The following is a 27714-nucleotide window of genomic DNA, read 5'->3' on the forward strand; positions in this document are numbered from 1 at the left end:
TGTCTACATTTGCTGGTACCAGTTCTCTAGTGTTTCAGACAGTGGTTCCACCACACCCCCAGCCATACCTTTAGATACCAGAGATTGAACTTGACTTCTTGCATGTAAGTAGTAGATTCTTAATACTCTCTGCTTATCTGCCACATGGGAGTTCTCAATTTTTGTATTAATTTTGCTCAATGTAACAATCCAATATAATGTGAAAATTCTGCCAATAATAATTTCCCATATTAAGTGAAATAATGCATAAGAATCTTTAATAAAAGCTATTTCCATAACAAGCTAAAATTTGGTATATTCAGTATTTCCCCTTGTTGCGCAAGATACAAAATGTTAAATGGAAAACCCCAGAAATGTTTTTAAACTAATTTTTAAATGGTAACGAAAATGTACACTGGTGAGTTTCAGCTTAGTTTATTATCCAGAGAGGGCTTTTCTATCACATGTATTTCCAGTTGTCTCCAAATTATTATAGGCATTTTGGCATACACACTCAGGTCCTTTCAATGACTATACTATAATATGGTGATAAATTACAGGAGACCCACAGATTTTTGACTGCGCAGCTGATGTGCACTGACACCCTAGCTGGATTCTATGGACGAGGATGTTCATCATCAGCTAGGACCACTAGTTAAGAAATAACAACTTGCAGCCCAACATTTTGTCCATGCATTTTGCCTTGTTTTGTGGTGGCCTCTTGCTAGGAGGTAAATTCATGGATCACATAGGTTAACAAAGTGCCCATGATTCATACTTTCTTCATTATCAGCTAAGTATCATGGTTTTGTTTGTGTACCAAATTTCAGCTTTCTAGATAATACCTTAAAAACCACTTCCCTAATTCAAATCCTCCCCCTAATGCTGTTATCAGCCATGAAGAGAAAAAAGACAGTGCCGGGTTTTGCCCTCAATATCAGCTTTTGGGGGGAAGTGAAGGTTTAATTTGAAGAAATGATGCAACTGGAAAACAGTAATCCTCCTCCTAGCACCAATCCAAACTTTTGTGGCTGCTTGTAAGCAGAAAAACAGATGTTCATATCTGATCATAGCTCTTCCACATCATAGATATTTCTATGAATGTGCAGTCTGTATGTGCAAAAACATGGCCAGTGGCCTCCTGAGGTTTGGCTTACCTTGAATGCAGCCTTTAGATAAAAAAAAACTAGCCACCCCCTAATGAAGAGTTAGTCTTGTGTAACAGTTTCTCTGCATGTCTCTCCAACTTTTTCTGTGAGTGCAGCCAGTGTCAATCTGTGTGGGAAAACTTTCACTGATTTCTGTAAAATATTACATACAGGGGGTAGAATAAACGCTACACACTTTTTTCACAGTACTACACACACTTAAAAAGAAAGGACATAAGAAACATCTTATCCATATTGGTGTTTTCTTTAAGCATCCTGTGCTTATAATGTAAAGCATCTGAGGACACAATATGGGAGAGCTGTAAATAGGATTTTCAAGTGTTAATGGTTGCAAATGGATTTGCATCAGAACTGTGGAGGAAGTGGCTCACCCATCCTCCCTTCTGTTTTCCCAATTAAATCTCCCCAGCAGCTACTGTTTATTTACCCTACAGATAACATCTAACATCTGTATGTTTTGCATACAGAATAATATCCATCTATAATATTATTGGAACAAATGGCAGTGGGTGAGGGGAGAAGAGTTTTTAATCAGGAAAACAGAACAGGGGGAAAGGATTAAACCCATCTACCAGTGATGTCGTCCTTCCCTGCAGTTTCTATTCACTTTATAAAAAGAACAGAAAATTCTACTTGACTGAACAAAGTCATGTCTAGTTTGGCCCTTATTGATAAATATATGCTATCTTTAATTTTATTTAAATATTTATGAAAATGTATTATCTTTCATACAATATAAAAGAGGTTAGTTCATTTTATAAAAATTGTTCATATAAAGTTTAAAGACTGTTTTACCATTTTAGAGTATTTTTACAGTTGTGATACTCTATACAATTTCACTGACATGCAATCTGAGTCACTCCAGATTGTACTACCATTGTTGAAAGCACAGTTCCACCCATGGTGGCAACTGGTGAAAAGTTATTCTCTCCACTCGCTGGAACTCTCAGTGCTAATGATCTCTTGCACATAGCACGATTTTGTTAACTATCGTGGTCACCAATTGGATAGTGCTTTTGACATCAAACTGATGTCAAAAGACACAATACCTATGCAGATTTTGGCCTTAAGAATAACTTTCCATGATACTTCTCCACTGTAGTGCATAAGTATTATGTCTCATGTAGTCCTTTTTTAAAAAAGGTTACTGGAGATCTCAAGCAAAGTCCCATCTTCTCCTTTGATAGTGCCTGCCACTTCACAACGTTTTCATGTCACTTTCCCTCACTCAATTTCAACCCAACAACATAGCACAGTTTTGTTTAAAGGAAAAAAACAGCCCGCACTCCCTAGCAAGATTCCTTTCCCTATCAGCACCTTCTGAATTACTGTCATGTTACTGTGGCAAGGTCAGGCCATAGGGAAGGTACTATTAACAGAGAACCCACTTTCATTGCTCCTAAAAATGAACAAGCCTGAAAATGTTAATATCAGAGAACTGGCAGTCATCAGCTAAATTGTTCAGAATGTTTGTATTGATATACCAAGTCAAGGTTTACACAGTGCATGAGCTTGATAAAGTTGGCTCTAATCCACAGTAGGTAAACTGCAATCCATTTGTTAGTGGTTTTCCTTGTTTGACTTTGGTACAGCAGATTAACACAGGCCACCCTTATGGAATTGCCCAGAAAGTAACTTAACGTGGTTACTGTAGCCAACAATGCCTTGATATATATATAGGTTTAAATTCATGAACAAACATATTACATGGGAGGCGACTGGCTTCTCAGAAATAGTTTCTTTGCCTCCTTTTACCAAATCATCCTGCAGGGTTATGAATCGTCATTCCATCCTGACAGGTTTCAGCATCACAACCTTCAGAGCTCAAATATCTTTTTCTCTGAAACAAAAACACAATAAACAAATATAATTATAATCAGCAAATTTATTTGGTTCGTTCAATCAAGTGTTCTCACCTCCAGCATTTTTACCAAATCACAAAAGACAATGTTATGCCTGCGTAACCAGCCATGCTCATTAGCTGTATCATAGCTAAACTCTGATCCTATCAGTTGACAAATAACTAAAAAATAATTTGGCTTAATGTTACAAGTCTGGCTGAGGCAAGCAATTGCTTTCTTCCCTTTTCCCTACTATTTTCTTCCTCCTTCACCTGACAATCATCTTGACTGCATCCCATAATTTCTCTAACTCCTCGTTCCATCTGTCTGCCCAAGGAATCCTTCAAAGATCAGGTCTTTCATTTGAACTTTGGCAGCAGGAACACAGCTGTAGCCTCCTTCCTCCATTTTGGACATAGGAAATGGCCAGAAAGGGTGGGTTACAGCGTCACTGCTTCATGGTGGGAGAAGTTCTACTCAGCTACTGTCAGGGTTCCTTACCTTATCTCCTGCCCCTCAGAAAGGCCAAATGCTTTCGTTCCTTGAGCTTTCTCCCAAAGCAATCATGGAATTCCTCTCCACTTTCCTCAGATCCAAACACATTGTTTCTGGCCTGAACAAACAGGTAAAAGCTGCAGTTAATACACAGCACTGAAAATATGGCTGCAATTTTCTGGATGTTATGTTAAGTGGATACAAAATGGACACAGTTACACCAAGTGCTTCCAAGCACACTCCAAACAAATTCTAAAACAGGTAACTAAAAACATTTGTGTAAGCTTTCAGAAATAGTTATATAAACAACCTGCTGTCCCACTCCTCACTTCATTAAGCAACAAGCAAAATGGCCTGGAAGAACCGTTCCTATCTGCAGTGCCTTCATAGTGCAGGGTCATAGCAACAGGCACAAGCAGCACAAAGAGGGGAAGTGCAAGGAAACCTCCACATTTACACGGTGTCTCTACTCTCTTTCCGCTGCTCAGAGTTCTAGCCCGAAAAACCAACGAAGGAAGAGACAAAACATTACAGCATGCCAAAGACAACACCTCAGCTGGACTCACTAAATGCAAGTTTATACACTGGACAAAATCAAGTGTAAAACGTCTTGTGGGCGGGGACATTCCATGCTACAGGTGGAGATTGTTATGTCTGAATATTGCCCTGCATCCCCCAAAATCTTGGATGGACAAGCAAGCACATTAGATTCAGCCTTTTCCTTTTCTCCTGTGCGGGGCTGGGGGGTATGACAAGCTGTTTAAACATGCAACTCCACCCCTGCAATCTAATATAATTTGAGTTTTAAGGCTATTTTGTAACTAGGCTTTCAGAGCAGCAAACAATATAATGCTTATATTAAAGCAATGAAATAATATCAAAATTACAATTCACAGAGTGGTACAGCTAAGGATTTTTGCCATTTGATGATGCTGAATGTATAACAATGAGGTAAAGGAGCTAATTTATACCAGCAGATGTATTGGTCAGATGTTCTCCTTTTGCCGAAGATCAACAGTATTTTCTGTTCCATGTAGTACACAAGTCACAACAGTTTGGGGTGTGAGAGGTGACGCTGCTGTTTATGTATGAGATGAGAAGCTGCCTGTGATGCCCTTCCCTGGCTCTCCCTGTCAGGTTCCTACCTGCTCGTGGTTACTGCGTGTCACTAGGCACCACCAGGGACTCCACCAGTCCGGACTGTCCTTTTTTTATGGTTTCTCTCCCCGCTCTTGCACAGATCTCAACAGATCCCCCTGCTAGGCAGCACCACCAGTCACGTCTTATAGCCAGTATTCCCAGAGACTCTGCCTGAGTCTCTCTATCAGGTTACCTCTGTGACTGAGTGCTTAAGCTGTCCCCAATCCCTTTGATCTTTATATATAAAGCATACGATCCTGGTTTGCTCTGAATACTTGTGGCGTTATATTCTTCCCTTCACCGCTGCCACCAATTGTTACAGTTTCCCTTCAGCCTTGGTAAGCACCTTGCCCTCCCTTCTGGTCTGTATAACCCCAGCCAAGGATCAGGCCTTCGGTAAACCAAATATAGTTTTTATTAAATAACAGAGATAACAAGATTACTTTATAAAGGCACATAAGCATATGGTTTCATCTATTTCTGGTACTTGTCTTAGTATTAATCCGAACTCCACACTCTCCTCACATCCACCAACTCTCCACACAATCTCCTCTCAAAAACCCACCAAAACAACCCACTCACGTCCACCCAGATTTAACTGTCCTCCTTCCATTTATACTCTCAGCCATTCTAAACACTCAGCCAATCATCCAGCATTCTACTGCCCATTTACTCCCCCCTCCTCTTTCATTCCACTTACCATGTATCTCCTATACAAACAGCACTTACCATATATACATTAATACAGGAACATCACACTGCCCTTTCTCAAAATGAAGATAAGTTGGAGTTCAAGTCCAAATTTCAGCAAATATTCACATATTTATTTGATCTCCAGCTGTTTTTGCTCACAGCACCAAATTTGATATTTTCCTGCTTCGTATGTGCTTCAGCTGCTCAAACAATACCAGAAAGCCTATGTGGCCCACCCCAATTTTATTTTCCAGCCATGAAAGCCATTCTAGGAACTAATAAAGGTCTACACAGCTGAGTCCCAAGTGAAATGCTGGGTGTACTTGGTTATTTAAATGCACACAATATGAGACTGCCATGTCCAATGATTAAACAGCTGCTCATCCCACTGGAAATCAAAAGACACCTGCAGTCAGGAAGGGCCCTCAGCTCTGGCAGAATCCTCAACTAAAGAAACATAGGGGCTTCACGGCACTGTATAATACATCTACATGTGGAAATAAGAAAATCCATTTTCTCAGTCTGTAGCCAAAACACAAGGCCTCTCTTGGAATACAAGAGAGCTTGGAAAATTTGAACTGTTATGGCTTCGAGCATATAGGGACCAGCATAAATTCACAGGGAATTGGACTGTGAATCAGACATATGCTAAAGGCCAAAGTATAATCATTGTTGTCATTCATATTTTATGAGTTTATTTAAAATATTTATAGGACATCTTTCAGGGCTGTGCCTTTGGAAAGCAGCATACACAGTAGAGAAGATAACATTTTGATACCTCAAAACAGTATAAATTATTAAGAAACAACTTTTGCATAATAAACCTAAATGAAATCATAGGATTTCAATATTGGGTGGAGGGACAAAATAGCCCAGAGTCACACAGCCAAAAGGAAAGTCAACCTAGAAGAGTTAACATTTTAGCCTGTACTGAGGAGCTAAGAATAATTTATTCAGAAGAGAGTTCCACTTCCTCTCCCTTATGTCAGCCAACCTTATTGATCTTATCAATCGGGATCAGAAGCTCCAAACCTGACCCTAATATTCAGGAATAATTATTAATAATTCTCGTCTTACTCAGCCTTTATTATTGGCGAGTTAACCTAGCAACTTATCCAAGTTGCAGAGCTAGCAACTTATCTGAGCTTTGACTGATTTCACATACTGGCAGAACTTTGAATTCAAATCTCTTGAACCCATCCAAGTCTAGGATTCAAATGGCTAAACCATACTAGTTCTACATTGTGCAGCAACTATTGCACAGTCTGGAACAGGACTGGCCTTCCAGAATCTTTGCCACCGTCACCACCACTCTGGCAGCAAAAATTGATACTCAGATCCTAAGGCTCATCAACACAGATTTAATGTTTACGTTTACGTTTATGTTTATTACGGTCAATGACCCGTCAAGAAAATAAAATTACAGCCAGTTACATACAAGATAAAAAAGCAATAGACATTACAATATAGGATTAGATAACATACGTTTGCGTTGTGCTGTATAAAAAAACTTAGCGACTGGAATCAAATAAGAGCTATTTTTGCCAGATAGAAGCCATGTTAACCACTGTTCTGGAGATCTATTGGATTGTTTTTGTATAAGGGGTGCAATATATAAGTCCCTTTCCTCAATATAAAGTGGGCAGGCAAACAGGACATGGTGAAGTGTTTCTAAGTGTCCTTTTCTGCATATACAGAAACGTTGGGCTAAGGGCATGCCCTTGAATCTGCCCTCCAAGAGCGCAGACTCCAGGCAGTTGAAACGAGCCTTGGTAAAGGCTAGACGGAATTTAGGATTCGTTAGGACATCTAGGTATGGGGCGTATTTTGGAAAGTGAAAACCGAGATTATGCTGGGAAGGGGAACATGTTTTAGCTGCCGCCTGTGTTGTAGATTGTCTATCAATATCCTTAAGCCTATCCTTAATAATCTGTCTGGCCTTACTAAACTCTATAGAAGAAAGAAATTCAATCGAAAGGCCTAAATAGGGTAGTTTGTCCAAAAAGCATTTCATCCAAGTGGATAGGTGACCTTCTTCCCCAAGAGATGAAAGATAACCTGTCGGGCATGCATACATGATTTTGGTCCAAAACTTAAAGGAAAATAACCATGCTAAGCATTCGACTGAGTAAGATCCCGCTTCCATTCTCAAGGCGGCGTTAGGAACACAATTTTGGACTCCAAAAATTCGACGCAAAAAAATAGATAGCACTGACTCCACTTTGGGGTTGAAAGCATATATCCAAATCTGGGCACCATGCAAAAGTTGGGGTAATATTTTAGCTCTGAACACCTGTAATGCTGCTGGAATGTATTGCCCCCCATTATTATAATAATATCGGACAATGCTCTTCATCGCTGTTCGGGCCGTTGCAACAGCCGCACTGATGTGAGGCACCCAGGAAAGGGAAGAATGGAATAAGATGCCTAAATATTTATATGCTCTAACTTGCTCAATTACATGGCCATTGATTTTCCATTCCGGAGTTAATGATGATTTTGCAAAGACTAGAATTTTAGTTTTGGAGAAGTTGATTGTTAATACATTCTCTGAACAATATTTCATAAAAATTCTAATCAAACGTTTTAGGCCAACTTTTGAAAAGGAGAGCAAGGCTGCATCATCAGCATAAAGCAAGATGGGGCATCTACTTCCTTTAATTTTAGGCGAGTGAAGGTCAGCAGAGAGACAATTGGAGGCCAAATCATTAAGGAAAAGATTAAAAAGGAGCGGGGCCAACACACAGCCTTGTCTGACCCCTTTTGATGTGATGATTGGGTTGGAGAGATCACCATTTTGGCCGCAGCGAACGCGGAGGGAAGTGTTCTGGTGTAACTTATATATCAAAAACAGTAATCTTTTATCCATCGATGTTTTAGCCAGTTTTGCCCACAGCAAATCCCGTGGAATTGAGTCAAACGCAGCCTTCAGGTCAATAAAAGCGACGTATAAACCACTCCCTACGTGATTGCTATATTTTTCCGCAAGGTGATTAAGAAGGAGGCAATGGTCCATAACCGATCTACCACTCCTAAAGCCTGCCTGTTCCGCACCCAGGACATTTTCTTCCTCCATCCAGTTGGCCAATTTGTTCTTTAAATATTTAGCATATAGCTTTCCAATCACAGAAAGTAAGCTGATTGGTCTATAACTGGCAGGGTCGGTCCTGGAACCTTTCTTATAGATTGGCACAATTATGGCTTCCTTCCAGGACTGTGGGAAGTGACCCTTGTTATTAATCAAAGTAAATAAATTTGCTAAAATAGACGCCCACCAATCTGGATGTGTTTTTAAAAGCTCAGGGGGGAGATTATCTCCACCAGGAGCTTTAGCCAGTTTTAAGTTTTTAATCAAATCGAGTATTTCTGTCTGTGTGACCGGCGGCCAGATGGGAAGGGATCCATGATCAGCTACAGGAGGGGACTTTAAAGGAAAATAATGAAAGTCCATTTGGAAGTCGGCAAAATGTTGTTCCCAAACACTTGGGAGGATGTTACAGGTGGCAAGGTTAAAGGGTCTGATAGAGCCATTAACTAGTGACCAAAACTTTTTTGAATTTTTATCTTTGGCTGCCTGTCTTAAGGACTCCCATCCCAGCTGTAATGCTTGTCTCTTTTTATTAGCTATAAGGGCTTTATAGATCCCTTTGGTTTTATAGTAGGCCTCAGGCAAGATTTTAGCATTTTGATGGCGATAGCATAGATATATGCTTCTGAGTTGTCTTTTTAGATTTAGGCAATCTTGGTCAAACCATTTATGTGGGCCATTGTAAATATTTGTTCTGCTGGGCACTTTATTCAGGATTAGCAAAGGTTGGAGAGTCTCAACCAAGGAGTCAAATATAATTAAAGTTTGAGAAAGATTGGAAGAATTCTCAATAGACTCTTGTATATTCTTGGCCAGGGGAGAATCTATGAATTTCTCAATTTTGGCGGCAACTAATGAGGTCCACATGGGCCGTTTGTATTTAAAATACATTTGGTTAATAACCGGGTTATACTCTGCCACTAATCTACAGTTCACCTTTGGTTGTAGTAGAAGGGTAATAGGTAAGTGGTCGCTGTCTAGTCTCTTGCCAATTGAGAATTTTGTAATTAAATTCAGGAGATGGGGGGACGTGATAGCATAATCGATCACGCTGCTTCCTCTATTTGAAATGTATGTATATTCCGCACAGGCATCAAGGGGCTTTAATCCATTTAAGATGACAAGGTTGTGGCTACCGACAGTACGAGTTAAACAAATTCCCTGATAATTCACAGTATGATCTTTTGAGGTTCTCTCTAGGTCCATAACTAAATGAGAGTTAGTTTCCCCCCTCCATAATCTGGAGGACAGGAGACTCTCATTATCCTGGCCGATCCTAGCATTAAAATCACCCATGATGATTACCAAGGCTCTGGGGAATCGGGACTCCAGCTCCGTGATATAGTGGTCTAATTCTTCCCATATTTGATCCATAATTATTCTGGAAGTGGCAGGGGGAATATAGACGTTTACTAATAGAAAGGCTAGTTTGTCAAACGTCAAGTGAACTGCCATAGCTAAGTTATGGCATGCTGGGATACTGTTACAGTGTACATTTAGCCCTGTAGAGATGAGGATTGCCAGACCTCCTTTAGGGCGTCCTTTCGTTTTGTCTATTTGATTAACAGCTGGTAAAGTTGTAGAGTTAAAACCATCTAAGTTTAGGTCATTAATACACCAAGTTTCCTGTAAACAAATTACATCTTGATGATTTAAAAAATCAATAAAATCTGGAATATTTTGTTTGGATGACCATCCTGCTATATTCCAGGACAGCAGGTGTAATGGAGTGTCATTCGTCACTGAGGTAATACACTTACGGATGGGCTTGGAGTCCCCAGCTGGCAAAGGTGATATAATCTGGGGCTGTCAATGTAACTCTTCTATGTGATTCAGAATACCCAGATTGTCATTAAATACCGCCCCTGAAGATGGGCACATTTTCCGAGTTGCAACCTGGGATCGGGGTACTACATATGAGGGCGTGGTCCTCCCAGAATTGCAAGAAGTAGACTTGTCCCCAATGGAGCCCTTTTGTTGGTTTGTACTTGTAAGACGTTGTATCAGGCCATATAGTCTTTGGATAACCATGTCTCTTTCCAGATCTGATATTTGAGAACATAATGCAGTAAGTTGGATCTCTTCCGGTTCCAATTCACCCAGCAAGGTCGAAAACGATAGGGCCGAAACAGGTGGTGCAACAGGAGATCGTTCCTTGTCTTGAGAATAAGCATAGTTCATATCTATCTCAGATTCTGCGGAGGAAGAACTCACTGATCTCCCTGTGTGAGTCCATAAGGGTACTGGGGCAGAGGCGTTAATGTAATAACGTTGTATTAAGAGGCCGCTATAGTGTAGCTCCTCTCTTACACGATATATCTGATTAGCTATTATCGAGGAATGGAATGTCACAATCAAACGCCACACTCCAGATTTAGAAGATTCATTAATCAAAGATCTGACATAGTTAGTGGGTTGTCCAGGGTGTAAAAAGCGAGCAAAATAATTGTCCAGAAAGGGCACACTTGGAAAGGGGGGGCATCTTCTTAAAGTCCTAGAGTTGTACGTTATTGCCAATTTATCAGGTTGCAAAACTAGTTCCCAAGGTCTGGAATACGTTTTGGTACAGCATGTCTTTTTGTCCAGTTGAGTGAGCTCTGAGGTAAGGCTCTCGTTCCCCGATGTTATTGTAGTTTCGCTTGCAGAGTTATCCATGAAGTATGTGGAGGGTACAGTCTGATGATTGTTTTGTTTAGATAAAACATGCTCTCTTAGCTTGGGATCCGGTCTTGGTTGTTCAAGCAGTTTAAATAAAGGTTTAAAGTTCATTTTTGCCGGTGCTGGGGTTTCTGAGTTTTTGTAGTTTTTAGATTTCTTTGTATTCTTTGTTTGCCTTAACTTTCCTCTCCCACCAGAAATGACCTTGGGCTGCTGATGTTTGTTCTTCTTCTTCTTTTTTTTATTTTTATCTGTTTCTTTTACAGATGGCTGCTGCTGTGAAGAGACAGGATCCACCACGGGCGGCAATGACTGCTCCACATTATCACATGCAGTAAGAGACCCCCTATATTTCACCAAGGTGGTAAGTAGGTTGTTAGTTTCAGTGATAAAGGATTTAATTAATCTCAGTTCCTGAAAGATAATGTGTTGCCAGTCAGGTTCTGCTGGTTTAGAATCATCAAGTGCCGCAGATACTGACGAACATAATTCAAGGGATCCAGGAGAGTTGAAAATGGAGGAGTTTCCACTGAGTGGCTCATGATAAGAGTCAATAGTGACAGGTTCCGAGGGTGGTAGATCGTCAGATAAGTTAAAAGGGTCATAAGAACATTTGAAGCCTGCATCTATGAGCTCCTCCTCTAAGTTTGTAACTGATATTCTAGCAGCATTCTCTGTATATTTATTTACTAAGAAGGATTTTCCCAATGGCCATTCATGAGACATTGCCCGTGTAGGGTATTTTAACTGAGAGATTTGTGTAGTCCTAAAAGGACAGGGTATTTCTTGAGCACGGGGAAAATAATTAGTTATCTTTGTTTGTCGATCCTTTAATCCAGTTCCGTCCTCCATAACTGAGCACTTCCCCACTTCCTTATATTTATACTAGCAAAGATCTTCCTTTAAATCGTTACTTGCAGTCAATGCACTGGGGTTCTTACACCCCTCACTCCAATCTATCTGTTGATATGTTTGCCTCACACCGCTTTGTACTCAAATTAGAAGGCGTTCTAATTACTCTCGCATAGATTGCAGCATAGATTATAGCAGTGAATTGCAGCAGTTAGTCAGGTTAATGGCGGCAATTAGTCCAAGTATATGAGGCTTCGCTCTGCTGCCTCTCTTTTATTACTTTTAACTGCTGTCTTGAGTAATAAAGAACCTCAGCAAATCAGCTTGGCAAAGGAGACTCAAAATTCAAAATTCCAAGTTATGTTGGGTATTATTTCAGATATAATTGCTACTAGCTCCACGAGCTGCTGGATAAGTGTCTTACCCGGGGGAGGATCCTCACCGCCCCCAGATTTAATGTGGATTTCAAGCTTCATCTGTCTTCCTCCCCCCCTTTTTTTTGCAGCATCCACATGACATTCTCTTCACCTTAGTGGTATCCCTTGCTTTCTCAAGCGGCAGCCAATATAGGAAACATGGAGATATTTCAGAGGCATTGAAAGAGCTTGTGTGTTCATCAAGGTGTGCAAATGCACACACAGAAACAGCAACCCGTGTATTCATTCACACCCTAATGGACACAGCCCTAAGAAACTTACCTATAGAGCTGAGGACATGATCTTTTCAAGGCAGCTGATGATAATCCCAGCCTGCTCTGGTTCCTTCCCCTACTCTTCCTCATGAGGTCTCTCATTCTTCCCCAGGCTTGACTTTCACCCTACATAAGGAGTGGATATGAAGCCATTTTAGTGCAAGCAGACAAGAGTTCCCAACCTCGCATACGTTTTTTGCTTTGTACGTCGCTCAGAGTGGCTGGGTAGCCAGCCAGATGAGCGACTAAGAAATCAAATAAATAAATAAAATAAATAAATTCTCAGAAGACTGACAAAAACAAAGCACATGCCTGAAATGTAGATACATTCCCTTTCTCTCAAAAAGTTCAGAACAGCCTCTTTCTTTCTTTCTCCCAGAAGGAGACATAGGATATAATTTAAGAGGAGAATAGAGCATACACACACAACAACAACTCTCAACGTCAGCTGCTTCTGATATACAGAAAAAGAATGATCAGTGAGAATTTGCAAGTAATTATGAGGAAAGTTAGCAAAGAGAAAAAATCGGTAATAACTGAGGGTGCTTCCAGGCCGTCAGTTTTTGCTGGAGGGATTCAAGCACATACTGGAACTTTAGGTTTGCACAATTAAAGCGGATGAAGATGCACTGTTGCCCTAGGACATCAAATCCACTTTAAAAAAACCTGAGGCTTTTTGGTTTAGAAAGTGATGGGGAAATGCATGGGGAAAAGTGTGGAATGAACAACGATTATCAGGAAGTCACATAAACACACTGAAAGCAGACTGAGATGAAAGCAAGATGAATGCTTATTGCCATATAATCGCCCCACAAATAAATCAGAACAAATGCTCAATAAAGACCAGACATAGTCTAAACACTGAGTAAGCTTTGTGCAGGGAAATAAGGATGAATGCTGAATAAAGAGGTCATAGGAGGAGCCCTGAGATAAATCCCAGCAATAACAATGCCTTCAAGGAAATTAGGATAGCAGTAAGGACCATGTTGATTGGGTTCTTTGTATTTTCAACCTGCCCAAGAGCCAAAAGAAGAAGGTGACTGCGTATACAGAGCAGAAATGTTCCCTGTTTGATGATAACTGATGAGAAACTGAGGAATGACACATGTAAGCTCCATTTTGCCATTAAATGTGAGAGCTACTTGCCATGTGACATTCCTAGGTCTCAGGGACAACCTCCACACCAACAGGACCAGGCTGGAGGAATATGTATCCGTCATGTCATCCATAGAGAATTTGCCCTCAGAGTCTAATTAACAGGATATTTTTTATTTATGCAGATGCTATTAGTGCACATGTCTCTCTAAAATAATGTACACCCAAAAGACAAGTCCTTGCTCAAAGTTGTGCATAATCTTATTTCAGGGAGAAGAGGGATGGGAAACAATGGATGGAAGAAGAGGCAGCCAAGCAGAAATATGGTATGAATATATTTCACAAATTAATTACTTGCTGAGGTATTTCTGCTAATGTCAAAGTACTAGAAATAGAAGGAAGGAGAAATATAATTATTATTGGGGAAATGTCTGGGATCAGCTCCAAAGCTCCCGTTTAGATTACTGTAACACGCTCTATGTGGGGCTGCCTTTGAAGACTGTTCGGAAACTTAAACTGGTACAAAGAGCTGCAGCCAGAGTGCTAACTGGGGCTGGTTACAGGGACCATACAACCCCCTTGTTACAACAGCTCCACTGGCTGCCAGTTTGTTTCTGGTCACAATTCAAAGTGCTGGTTTTGACCTATAAAGCTCTATACGGCCTAGGTCCAGGCTATTTGTCAGACCGTATCTCCCCATATGAGCCTGCCCGGGCCCTGAGATCTTCAGGAGAGGCCCTTTTCTCAGTCCCAACATCTTCACAAGCGCGATTGGTGGGGACGCGAGATAGGGCCTTCTTGGTGGCTGCCCCCAGGTTCTGGAACTCTCTTCCTAGGGAAGCACGAATGGCCCCTTCCTTGCTATCCTTCCGTCGGCAGGCAAAGACTTTTTTATTCCGACAGGCTTTTGGACTAGAAGATGTTTAAGATAGGGCCTCATAAGGTCTGTTGTATTGTTTTATGGTCCTATTCTTAATGTTTTAATTTGTTTTAGTATCTTGAGTGTATGTTTCATGATTTTAATGTTACGAATAGTTTATAATAATAATAATAATAATAATAATAATAATAATATAATTTTTAGGCCGCCTATCTGGCCGAAGCCACTCTAGGCGGCGTACATATTAAATTCAATAAAATACAAAATACAGTAAATACAATAAATACAATAAAATACAAATAATCATCAGTGACAGAATAGCAGCAATTGTAATACATAGCAGCGGGGATTGAGTATATAATTAGCCCATCCCGATAGTCTCAAAGGCCTGACCAAACAGCCAAGTTTTTAATGCTCGGCGGAAGGTATCCAGGGAAGGGGCATGTCGAAGATCGAACGGGAGGGAATTCCAGAGAGTGGGGGCCGCCACCGAAAAAGCCCTCTCTCTAGTCCCCACCAACCTAGCTACTTTTGTTGGTGGGATTGAGAGAAGGCCCTGCGTGGCGGATCTTGTCGGGCGGCATAGTTGGTGACGCTGGAGGTGCTCCTTCAGATAAACCGGGCCGAAACCATATAGGGATTTAAAGGTTAACACCAACACCTTGAATTGGGCCCGGAAAACTACTGGAAGCCAGTGTAGATTAAATAATACTGGTGTAATATGATCACGGCGACGGCTGTTTGTAAGTAAACGAGCCGCCGCATTCTGTACCAGTTAAAGTTTCCAGACCGTTTTCAAGGGTAACCCCACGTAGAGCGCATTGCAGTAGTCTAATCGAGAGGTGACCAGGGCATGTACTACCAGTGGGAGCTGATGAACAGGGAGGTAGGGTTGCAGCCTGCGTATGAGGTGTAGTTGGTACCAGGCTGCCTGGCTCACTGCCGAAATCTGAGCCTCCATGGACAGCCTGGAATCAAGAACAACCCCAAGGCTGCGGACCTGGTCCTTCAGGGGCAATTGTACCCCATTAAACCTCAGGTCAACAGGACCCAGCCTACCCCTGTCTCCCACAAGCAGTACCTTGGTCTTGTCAGGATTTAGCTTCAGCCTGTTCCTTCCCATCCATCCACTCACGGATTCCAGGCACTTGGACATGGTCTCCACAGCCAACTCTGGTGAAGACTTAAACGAGAGACAGAGCTGTGTGTCATCTGCATATTGGTGACACCGCAGCCCAAATCTCCTGATGATAGATCCCAGCGGCTTCATGTAGATGTTAAATAGCATGGGAGAGAGGATAGAACCCTGTGGCACTCCACAAGTGAGGGGCCAAGGGTCTGAAACCTCATCTCCCAATGCTACCTGTTGGTGCCTGTCAGAGAGAAAGGAATGGAACCACTGTAAAACAGTGCCTCCAATTCCCAGTCCTTCCAGGCGATCCATCAGGATACCGTGGTCAACGGTATCAAAAGCCGCTGAAAGATCTAGGAGGACAAGAAAGGTGAATTCTCCCCTATCTAATGCCCTCCTCATATCATCCACCAGAGCGACCAAGGCTGTTTCAGTTCCATGTCCAGTCCTGAAACCCGATTGGTATGGATCCAGATAATCCGTTTCATCCAAGTGTGCTGACAATTGGTTAGCCACCACTTGCTCAATGATCTTGCCCAAAAATGGTAAATTCGAAACAGGGCGGAAGTTGTTCAGAACTTGGGGATCCAAGGAGGACTTCTTTAAGATAGGTTTTATAATTGCCTCCTTGAGGGCCAGTGGCATCACACCCTCCACTAAGGATGTGTTTACCACCGCCCTAATCCCTTCGCCCAGTTTCTCCTTGCAATTCACAAGGAGCCATGATGGGCATGGATCAATCAGACAAGTGGTAGGCTTCACAGATGAAAGCACCTTGTCCACTTCCTCAGAAGGGAGAGGCCAAAACCGATCCCACTGGACCGGATTGCAAATGGTCAACTCTGGTTCATTCACTGCATCCACGGCATACGGAATCGAGCTCCTTAGGTGTTCGATTTTATCAGCAAAGTGTTTTGCCAATTTGTCACAGGAGGTCTTAGAATGTTCCAGGGGTACCTGAGCAACTGGACCGACCAGGCTTCGGACCACCTGGAACAACCTCCTGGGACAACACTCTGTGGATGCAATAGAGGCAGCAAAGAAATCCTTCTTTGCCGCCTTCACTGCCACCTGGTAGGCAGCTACTGCTGCTCTGACCTGTGTCCGAGCACCTTCGGAGCGAGATTTCCGCCACCGGCGTTCTAGTTGTCTCACCTCCTGCCTCAGATTGCGCAACCGTGGTGTATACCATGGCACTATCTGAGTTCTGTTCAGGGGGAGAGGACGTTTCGGGGCAACTCGGTCCAATGCCCTGGTGATCCCCTCATTCCACTCCATCACCAGGGTTTCGACCGAGCGACCTTCAGCAGGTTCCAATTCCCCAAGCGCAGTCAGGAATCCATCAGGATCCATCAAGCGCCTGGGGCGGACCATTCTAATAGGTCCTTTGCCCCTGCGGAGGGCGTGTGGCAACGAGAAATCTATATTCACCAGATAGTGATCTGACCATGACACAGGGGTATAAGAAATAGCCCTCACTTTCAGAACATTTCCCTCCTCTCCCAGGACAAATACAAGGTCGAGAGCATGACCGGCTACGTGGGTGGGCTCAGTATTATTAAGGTGCAGTTCCCAGGAAGCCATGGTTTCCAGGAAATCCCGAGGGGCTCCAACGAGAGTGGTCTCAGCATGCACATTGAAGTCCCCGAGAATTAATAGCTCTGGGGACAACACTCGTACATCCGAGATCACCTCGAGCACCTCGGCCAGGGAGTCTGCTGTGTTGCGGGGTGGGCGGTACACAAGCAGAATCCCTAAACTGCCCTTCGGGCCCAACCTCCAATAGATGCAATCAACAAACTTGGTCCTCGGGAGGGGAGGTCTGGTAAAAACCAAAGATTCCCAATAGATGACTGCCACTCCCCCTCCCCGCCTTCCCACCCTCGGCTGCTGGGAGTAGCGGATACCCGGCGGACACATGGCCTCAAGAATGGGGGCTGAGGCCACGTCCAGCCAAGTTTCCGTAACGCACACCAGGTCTGCGCATTCATCCAAAATCATATCATGGATGATAGATGTTTTTTGTGACACAGACCTGGCATTACACAACAACAGTCGAAGGTCGGTAGGAATCCTGCGTCTCCCAGTTGTCTTCTGGATTTGGGCAGACCCGGAACAAGGGATGGATATTATACATCTATCTCTTGTTCCTCTAGACTGACATGGTCTGCCCCCAGCATCAACCCAGCGTCTGCCGCCCAATCTTGATATAGCTTGGCCCCCCTCCCTCTCTGTCATAACCCCCCCGGATCTACACATGCCCCTAACCCTGTCCGCTTAATGGACAGGCCACCCACCCTAAACAATATACAAAACGGAGGCCTACCTCCGTAATACACGCTGACAACAATCAGCTAATCCCTCAATTAATGGGAGGGTACATCCAACTGCAACAACACTACTAAAATATAAGAGTTATAACCACTACACCTTCATACATTCCCACATACAATTCTTGTCACACACATCTCACATTCCACACCTTACACACACCATACACACACCCACTCATCCAAATTAAATCAACACAACAACCAGAGTCCGAGACTCTGTGCACGTAAATAAAAATAAAATAATAAAAATATAAATACAAAAACTGATATACACAATATACACATACCCACTCATCCAAATCAAACCAACATAACAAACATAGTCCCGCACTCTGTGCGCGTAGGCGCCAACTCTGGATCTCTCTCCTTCTCACGAAAAACGCTACCTTTCTATTTTAATTGTATATTTTTGTATGTGTTTTACCTATGAGTAGTTTTTATTTGTAAGCCGCCCTGAGTTCCAGTTTTGGAAAAAGGGTGGGGTAAAAATAAAGATTCATTCATTCATTCATTCATTCAAAGCTGGCAGAACCAGCTTTCACTTTAAAAGCACATCCAACAAAGTGGGACATAGCCCACAAAAGCTTATGTCATATATATCACTCACCTTTTTCATGGCTGATTCCACTGGCAGATAAGCTTGGCCATCAGTCACACTACACCCTTCCCTGTACTCATTCTCTCCACTTTTCTTTCTATTTGACAGCTTTAACTCCATTATCAGCTGGTTATTTTCTGGATCCAGGTGAGCATCTCTTCCTGCAATTGGATGATTTATTCATGTTTAGAGGTAAGTTGTGTTCTCTTACCTCTACCAGTTATTATTACCTTCAAGGTTAGAAAAGAGAGCACCTGGCACATTGTTCTATAATTACATTTTGGAGAAATGGTGAAGGGAGATTTGGACTGGTCCAAGACATCTTGCTGCCTGAGGCAAAGGGTAAGATGGCAACTCCCCTTCTTTTCCATGCACAAATGCCAGCCAGATTGGCAGTTGAATCATACTTCTATACTTGTTATAGGACAGCATCCTTTACTGCAACTGAGGGCAGGAGGATTGTTTAGGGGGCACAGGGCAGGCCACATGGCACATTCACCTCTGTCCTCCAACACCTCACTGCCACTTCCCTGCATCTACCTCCTACTATGCCTGCCTCACTCTGTCTAATGCCACAATGTGGCATGGTCATGCAGAGTTCAGGGCTAAAGTAAATGCCCCTGTCAAAGTGAGACCTGTTTTAGAAAGGAATTATCTGAGAACAGATCTGGGTGAAGAGCAGACACAGCATGTGCCTTGTGCAGAACTCAGAGTCATACATACCTACTCAGAAGTAAGCCCTATATTGAGTGAATGTGAGTGCTGATTTATTTATTTACAACATTTATATACCAGTTGATTGTAAGAAAAAAACTAAGCAGTTTACAAGAAATACATATTTTATAATGGGTATACTTTAGATCAGTGGTTCTCAACCTGGGGGCCATGACCCCAAAGAGGACTGCAAATTAATCGGGGGGGTGGGCGTGAACAGTAAAGAAATGAATTTTTTTAAGTGTTCACTCCCTGAACGCTCTCTGCTCCCTGCTGCCCCTGCAGACAACACCTCCCCCTTGCTCCAAACGAGAGGGGAGGACTTTTGCTGAAGCACCATAGCAACTTTCAGGCGCACCGAGGGCAGGTGTCTGCCTATAAAACACATGGCAGACACCGAAGTAAATTGGGAATGGAGCTACCAGGAAGAAGAGGGGATTACTATTGCCGACTCCCATCTCCTCGTACTGCTGCTGCTGCTGGCACCCTTACTCAGAGCAAGAGGACAGCTTTTTGTGACACAAAAAGATGCAAGGCTACAAGGAAAAGCTGATTTCCCCCTTCCTTCCTGGCTGCCTGCCTTTCTTGGCTCCTGCTTCACTGCCACCTCCTTTTAAAAGTTATCCTTATTTGCGAGGGTGCCCAGGTCTCGCCTTCAGCCCAGACGAAGCCAAGGAGCAGTGAGGAAGCACAGGCCTTGCTTGACCCCCATCTCTGAGGCTGTGTGTTTGCCAGCGTCCCCCCTTTCTTCCACCCCTCTACCCCTCAATCTCTCTCTCCAAGATGCTGTGGCCATTGAGGGCTTCCCTCCTCCCACATGCCCGAATGCAAGCACGCCTGCGGATGCTTGCAGAAGGGGCAGGTGTGTCTGTGTGTGCGCGTGCATGGATCTGCCTTCTGCTCTGCTCTCATTCCCCAAATGGATGCTAACCAAGTCATCAGTTTTGATGATCATTCCCAGACCTAAAAGAACTAACTGCCCAACTTAATCCATCCACCCTGTTGTCTGCAGTGCACATTCTAGCATCCCCTTCACCACCACATTGTTGCTTCTTGATATTTTTTTTAAAGGTCAGCAGCTCAACACTGTCACCCGCTGTTGTTGGGAGACTGGACTGTACATCTTAAAACTGGGTGGGTGGGGAGGGGAATATCAATTTGTTTGGACCCTTGCATTAAAAAAAGAAAACAACACCTCCCTGCAGATAGAAGATTAGCACATCAGGGAGTTTCTAATGCAGTTCATGATTCTGGGTTTCTGTCTGCAGGGAGCTTTTAAAGGAAAGGTACATTTGGAGATGTGATTTTGCCACACACCATCTGAAGGAGTTCACTCCATTTCTACCACTTCAGAATTGAACATAAGGACAAAATCACAGTAGAAAACATAAAGAAGGAGGCTCAGCGAATGTAGGATGAAACAGGAAAAGGCAAAACTGAAAATCAAAAGTGCTAGGAAGTCATAAAGAGGGAAGATAGTCAGGTACAGAGGTGAAAGCACTGACACACACCCCTTCTCAATCTATCCACCTTTTTGTCTTCACAATCTAGCATTCCCACTGCTATCACATGGCTGCTTCTTGATTATTATTTTTTTTTAAAGCTCAACAGGTTGGCTGAGGCTAGGATCCACATAAATGTAAATGAACTGCCTTCAAGTCAATTCTGACTTATGGTGACCCTATGAATAGGGTTTTCATGGTAAGCGGTATTCAGAGGTGGTTTACCATTGCCTTCCTCATACTGCAGCTGAAATGTATTTATTTAATTAGTATTGCATTTATATCCCACTTTTCCTCCAAATTGCTCAAGATGGTGCATATGTCTGTCCCTTTCCATTTTATCCTTACACCAGTTCTGTGAGATAAGTCAGGCTGAGAGACTGTGTCCGGTCGAAGGTCACCCAGTGGGCTTCATGGCTAGGTGGGGATTTGAACCTGGATCTTAGTCCAACACTGTCACCAACTGGTGTTGGGAGACAGGAGTATACATCTTCAGACTGTGTGTGTGGGGAGGGGGATCCCAATTTGATTGGACCTTTGCATTAAGAAAAGAAAGTAATACCTCTCTGTCTGCACGGAGCTTTTTATGGAAAGAGATATTTGGAGATGTGATTTTGCTATGCACCATTTTTTCAATTAACATAGAGTAAAATTACAATTCATGGGGGGGGTGTCACAGGGTTTTTTTTGAGCTTACAAAAGGGTCCCATAATCATAAAAGTTGGGAACCACTGCTTTAGATTAAGGTGAGTTGTCAAAAAGACAGAAATCTACCTTTGTTTGATTTTTCATTGCTTCCTCCCATTTCTGGAATGATTGAGAGGTCAGACGTGTTTCCATTCTGAACCAATAGGCTGTGTGGTCGGCTCTTCCCAGGAAAAAAATTCTTCACCTCTTGGTATGAGCTGAACAAAATGCTGGCAGCTCCACAGGAACAGTGCTGTAGAAAATACTCCTACATCAGGTGAAAGAGGAGATATGCCTGAGTTTAATTTGCAACTAGTCAAGAGTATGTAACTGGCGCCGCAAGATATCAGACAAATTGCTGGAATTCCAAGAGAGAGATGGTCAGGCTTTAACCCCAGGATCTGTTAGGCCAAAATAAGTATGTCTCACGTAATCTAGGAACCTAGTGGGCAGAAGCTCCATCTCTGAACATTGAACCTTTTGGAGAAACTACCTGCAGTTTTTCAGTTGCAGTTCAGTTTTACAAGACCAACAAATAGAAAGTAAAATGAAAATTGATTGAGGGTTATTCCTATATAAATAAACTTGATTACTACCACATTTATAATTTTAAAAAGCTATCTTCCTGTGTAATGTTTAGATAACAACAAGCAGCCTGGATTTTGATTTATACATAATTATCTCTACTTTCAAAACATTATGAACCCATAATTTGCATTTGGCAATAACCTGTTTTTTTGGTATAGTCAATAAAGTAAATTTATTTTATCAAAAAGTTGTCTTGTCTTTTAATTCCCTGAATCTAACACCTTAGCCTCTAGAGTAGGGGTTCTTAACCTGTGGTCCATGGACCTCTAGGGGGTCTGAACTGTGCAATAAAATTAACTATTTATTTATTCATTTGTTCATTCATTGATTCATTGGGGGGGTCCATAGCTGCCATCAGATTCTCAAAGAGGTCCATGACTCTAGAGCAAACTCCCATTGTTTGTCAATCCATTCTTTAGCAGATGGTGCAACTGACAATCTCTACTTTCCCTCCCCATGCCACCCCCCCCACATAAAGAATTCTAGCTGCTGCCAGCATATGAAACACAGTTCTTTATGTTCCTGCCTCACCAAACCTTCCACATAATTATACAGAAAAAACTTGGGATGTGGCAGAATTTCATATCTTATAGTCCTTTTTAGTTGACTTTTGTTTGCCCCCAGTTATTTCTTTACCATGTCACATTCCCACCACATGTGGAAAAAGTCAGCTCTCTCCTTTTGACATTTGGCCAGATAGATTTTATTAACTTTGTCTGTCTCTGCTGGGTAATATATCAACTGCTCATTATTGTAAAACAAATTGTAAAACAAATTTCTCTTATTGCCATATTTAAACAAAACCTCTAATGCACTTTTCCAAAGCTTTTCCCAGATATCCAATGGGATATTCACCTCATATCCTGTATGTATTCCTTAAATTGTTCTGGCTCTCTATTTAATATTATTTAATAACAGTGTATAGATTTTTAGCAAGCATTGCTGTTAGAGAATTAGCCAAAAGGGGAGGGGAGAAGCCAGATTCCCATCTTGGATTTGTGTGAGGTACTCTTCAGATATGATGACAGAACATCGTAGACATTGTCAAAACATTAGGAAAGTGCCGACTGTTATTGTATTGTTATTGAAAGATGTTGCTGTTGCTTTTTTAACAATGTTAAGATTTTGTTATTTAAATCTTTGTACACTGTATTGTTCTTTTCTGATGTGTATTTTGTATTTGTTTATTTTCTGTGAGCCACGTTGAGGGCCTTTGTGGCCAAAAGACAGCATAGAAATAAACCATGTAAAAATAACTGTTTTGCTAACATGCCGATTGGTCTTAGTCAGCTACTCTCACATTCCAAGAGAGCCCTTCCACTGAGAGGCATCTTCTTAATAACAGAAACAGAGTCCTTGACCACTCTGCCAGAGCCATCAAGATTATCTCCAGCGGTCCTGTTTGCTCCATTAACCCTCTCCTAACCAAATCTCAGCCTTACAACCAAGAATCACAGGGCTGTAGGGGATCCTTCAGATAACATCCAGACTAACCCTCCCCCAACTTATAACAATATGATACCTGGATCTTGCAAACATAAACAAGCATAGTATTGAGTTTTGGAAGAAAGACCCTGCCTTTTAGGTCTAGAGAAAAGTGCTAGAGAGATCAAGAAGCTAGAGGCTGGGCAGGATGATACAGGGAGTAAATAAAGAGCCTTTGTGTTAGGGATAGACAAATCTCTCAAATTTAGCTGGCCTCAGGATGGGACTCTGAGGGTGGGTGGGTTTCGGGTAGGGAGCTTTATGAGCTCAGGGGCAGTGGCTTCACTCTCTGTTTACTCAGGTTTGCTGGACTGTTTCTCTCAGCTGCAAAAGTGAAGTGGATGCTGCTGCCAGAGTGTATAGCTGTGAACACACTAGTCACCAGATTAGAGCTTGAAAGTAATTTGTTACAAGTAACGAATTACTTGTAATTCATTACTTCTTTGAGGAGCAAGTGGGTAATTCCTTTACATTTTGATTGTAATAGAACTAGGAGTAATTTTATTACTTTTGTGGAGTAAGTGTAATGTTTCCAGCATTACTTTTGGGCATTACTTGGCGAGGGAAGCAGGGGAAGTCTTCCGCTTCTCTGATTTGTGGATGAAAATCATGTGCCTCAAACTGGGCTTCTGTGCAGCGTTACTCTTCCCTCATGCTCTGTGGGTGGGTAGGAGGCGATGAGCGAGGAGGTGGAGAGGGAGACGGGGTGGAGTGGAGAAAACAATTGTTTAAAAAAATGGGGGGGGGAATGGAGTAGAGGGGAAAAGGAGCCGGAGGGCAAGAACATGGATAAAGGAGGAGAAGGAGGCAGCAGCAGAATGGAGATAAAGAACTGTGGAGGTGGAAGATGACAACATGTGTATGCTTGCACTTGGCACACAAAGTGGCCTCCACCACCCTCTCTGGCTACTGTGCTGCATTTCCAGTATTTTAACTTTTTTGCATCTCAGGGGAAAATGTTTGCTTGGGTGAGTGGCCCTTAGTTGGTGGTAAAGCAGGCTCCGGGAGGTGGTTAAGTGAGGGAGATTATGCTTGCTGGCTGAGGAGGGGGGGTTGCCCTTGGTTTGATGTGCAAAGATCTGAGTAGTGGCCTCTGCCTCCCTCCCCACCTCCCTTACCAGAGGAGAGACCACCATTGCTATCTTATGGATAGAAATAATTATTCAACTACCTCTGTATGTGTGTGTTTATTTTTAACGTTGTTTTAGGCTACTTAGATGTGCAGCAGCCGAGGCCAGCATCTTGTAGGTGTTTTTTTTAAAAAGTAACTGAAATGTAATTGTAGTGATTACTTTTGAGAAAAAGTAAAGTAATCAGTTACTTTCAGAGCAATTGTAATCGTAACAGTAATTACTACTTTTTGGGGGCAGGTAATTATAACTGCAATTTATTACTTTTTAAAAGTAATCTTCCAAGCTCTGTGCCAGATCAAAGTGTTTCCATTAGCCAAACCTGGAGGGGGAAAGGGGTTGATCTGCCAATCAGTTGTGAAATCTTAAGCTGAATTTAAAAAAAACACGCTGCCCTCACCAGGTTTTACAATAAAAAGGGGTGGAGCTTGACTAGCATCACGTGCCCCCGTTTTCAGAAGAGAGGTGGAGATGCACTGGAAAGGCAGAACAGTGAGTGTATTTCTACCCTATGAGGAAGTCAGTTGAGGGTGGAAGGAAAGGGATGAGGAGGGGAGGGGAGGGGATGATTAAATCCGCTGGCAGGCCTGGCCTATCAAGGCTGCTAGTTAGGTTAACTGGCCTATTAGACAATATCAAGAGGGGGATGACTGCATGGAGAAAGGCTTTTGGGGCAGGGGGGGAGGGAGAGAAATGCCCTGTGTATCTGATGGATGTTGAGTGCTGTGGCTGAGTGGATAGGAGCTGCTCTTAGTGTTCTGCCATGTGGATGTGAGTTTTGGGCCCCTCTTTTTTTTGCCCCTGGTAAGACTGCTCATTTTTCTTGCCATGAAAAAGACTGAGTGGGGGCAGTCCCCCATTCCTCTGGTGGAGCTCAAACTCCTGTTTTAAGCCTCCCAAGCCCATGCCCACTTGAGCTGCTGGTGTGAAGGCACTGGGGGCTTGTGTGTGCAGTGTATGGGTGTGTGCTCTGAGGCAGGGGGTATGTCTCTACGACACTGGTTGCCTCTGCCTCCACAAGTCAAGGGGGAGTCATTACTGGCACCATCCCCGAGTTATGGTCTGTGCTGGAGATTTGCATTGCATGGGCAACTGCTCCCTTTTTTGCCATTTTTTCTATTTTAGGGGAGAACTGACTGGCATAGCAGCAACATATCTGCAGCCTGGTGTAAATGAGTCCTATGCCCAAGATCCTTTCTTACCTCTGTTAGCTGATTCGTTCTCTGCTCCTTCTGCAAGCTGCACACTTGTTTCTGTAATCTCAGATTGTGCTCTTGTAGCTGCCCAATTTTTTCAATAAGTTGGCAGATGTGCTCCAAATAACCCAGGCCTGAGCTGTGACCCTTGGCATTTCCTTGGTTCACCTGCAGTGAGGGAGGAAAAAGCCCAAGGATGTTACATATTTGGTTGAGAATATAAAAGGTTGTTTCCAGAAAATATTGTAACCTTTCCACTGCTCCTGTACTAGCCTCCTCAAGGAATCAGCCCTAACCATCCTGATGGTGACCTGAGTTAAGACTAGTATTTGAGAGATGCTCCATTTAAAAAGAAAGTTACTGTTTCCCTTGTCTACAGTTAAGAACATGCAAAAGATTTTGCCCATGTAGGCATTTACATAAAACCTAGACTCAGAGCAGCTAAAGAAATTGGCCAGCAAGGGACTGGTTTCGGGAAAAGGAGGACCCAAAACATACATTATTTCCCCATTGGTATTGCGGGACTCACCATCCTGACGCTTGTTGTGCCATGATGCCCATGAAGGTCTTCAATGGCACCCCCAGGCAGGGGCCCCAGACTCTTATTTTTTTTAAAGTAACTCTCTAGTCTTCCTAGAACGAAAGGTATGAAGCTTTTTCCTTGTGTGTGTGCAGCTTAGAGTCACATTTATTGACATTTAGAAGCCTATGTAGACAGGGAGAGAGCTGGTATAGCCAAGTGGGGAGGACAGCCTGGCTGGGAGTCCAGGGGCTGGGAGTTCAAAACCCCACTCATGTCTCCTGGGTGTCAAGGGCCAGCTAAAGATACCCCTAGAGCGAGTGGCTCAGGGGTTACGTACCCTGCCACCTGTGCAGTCGTGGGCAAGCTGCATAGTCCCAAGGAGCCCAGTTGCCCCCCAGCTGGCAGTTGCAGACAAGGAAGGGGCTGGTTTGTGCAGCTGTGGCAAGCTGAGCAGGCCCTAGCCAGCTGGAGAGGACTAGTCTCAGAGGAAGCAGAGCTTGGAAGATTACTTTTAAAAAGTAATAAATTACAGTTACAGTTACATGGCCCAAAAAAGTAGTAATTACCATTACAATCACAATGGCTCTGAAAGTAACTGATTACTTTACTTTTCCTCGAAAGTAATCACTACAATTACATTTCAGTTACTTTTTAAAAAATGCCTACAAGGTGCTGGCCTTGGCTGCTGCACATCTAAGTAGCCTAAAACAACATTAAAAATAAACACATACAGAGGTAGTAGTATAATTCTTTTTATCCATAAGATAGCAATGGTGGTCTCTTTGCTGGTAAGGGAGGTGGGGAGGGAGGCTGAGGCCACTACTCAGATCTTTGCACGTCAAACCAAGTGCAACCCCCCCAACTCAGCCAGCAGGCATAATCACTCTCACTTAACCACCTCCTGGACCCTGCCCTGCCACCAACTAAGGGACATTCACTCAAGCAAACATTTTCCCCAGAGATGCAAAAAAGTTAAAATACTGCAAATGCAGCACAGTAGCATGAGGAAAGAGCGACACTGCACAGAAGCCCAGTTTGAGGCACATGATTTTCATCCACAAATCAGAGGAGCAGAAGACTTCTCCTGCTCCCCCCCCAAGTAATGCCCAAAAGTAATTCTGGAAACATTACAATTACTCTACAAAAGTAGTAAAATTACTCCTAGTTCTATTAGAATCAAAATGTAAAGGAATTACCCACTCATTACTCAAAAAAGTAATGAATTACAAGTAATTCGTTACTTGT

The 27714-nt window shown here is 42.8% G+C and overlaps 2 protein-coding genes across 3 annotated transcripts in view; one reads left to right on the plus strand and one right to left on the minus strand.

Moving 5' to 3' along the window:
• Nucleotides 1–1236: 1236 nt before the first annotated feature.
• Nucleotides 1237–27714, minus strand: part of LOC133388666 (uncharacterized) — a 49583-nt gene continuing 23105 nt past the window's right edge. For both annotated transcript variants that reach the window (XM_061634686.1, XM_061634687.1), the window contains exons 3-8: nt 25953–26114; nt 21635–21815; nt 18654–18805; nt 12614–12732; nt 3491–3602; nt 1237–2988 (exon numbers count right to left, since the gene is read on the minus strand). In XM_061634686.1, the coding sequence (XP_061490670.1) occupies nt 3506–3602; nt 12614–12732; nt 18654–18805; nt 21635–21815; nt 25953–26114 (711 nt within the window). In that variant the 3' untranslated portion in view covers nt 1237–2988; nt 3491–3505. The remainder of the gene's footprint in view (nt 2989–3490; nt 3603–12613; nt 12733–18653; nt 18806–21634; nt 21816–25952; nt 26115–27714) is intronic.
• Nucleotides 11328–27714, plus strand: part of HELLS (helicase, lymphoid specific) — a 91740-nt gene continuing 75353 nt past the window's right edge. The window contains exons 1-3 of the mRNA XM_061634682.1: nt 11328–11427; nt 13972–14027; nt 18753–18791. Of these exons, the coding sequence (XP_061490666.1) occupies nt 13997–14027; nt 18753–18791 (70 nt within the window). The 5' untranslated portion in view covers nt 11328–11427; nt 13972–13996. The remainder of the gene's footprint in view (nt 11428–13971; nt 14028–18752; nt 18792–27714) is intronic.

Source organism: Rhineura floridana, chromosome 7, assembly GCF_030035675.1.
Source record: "Rhineura floridana isolate rRhiFlo1 chromosome 7, rRhiFlo1.hap2, whole genome shotgun sequence".
Lineage (NCBI taxonomy): Eukaryota > Metazoa > Chordata > Lepidosauria > Squamata > Rhineuridae > Rhineura > Rhineura floridana.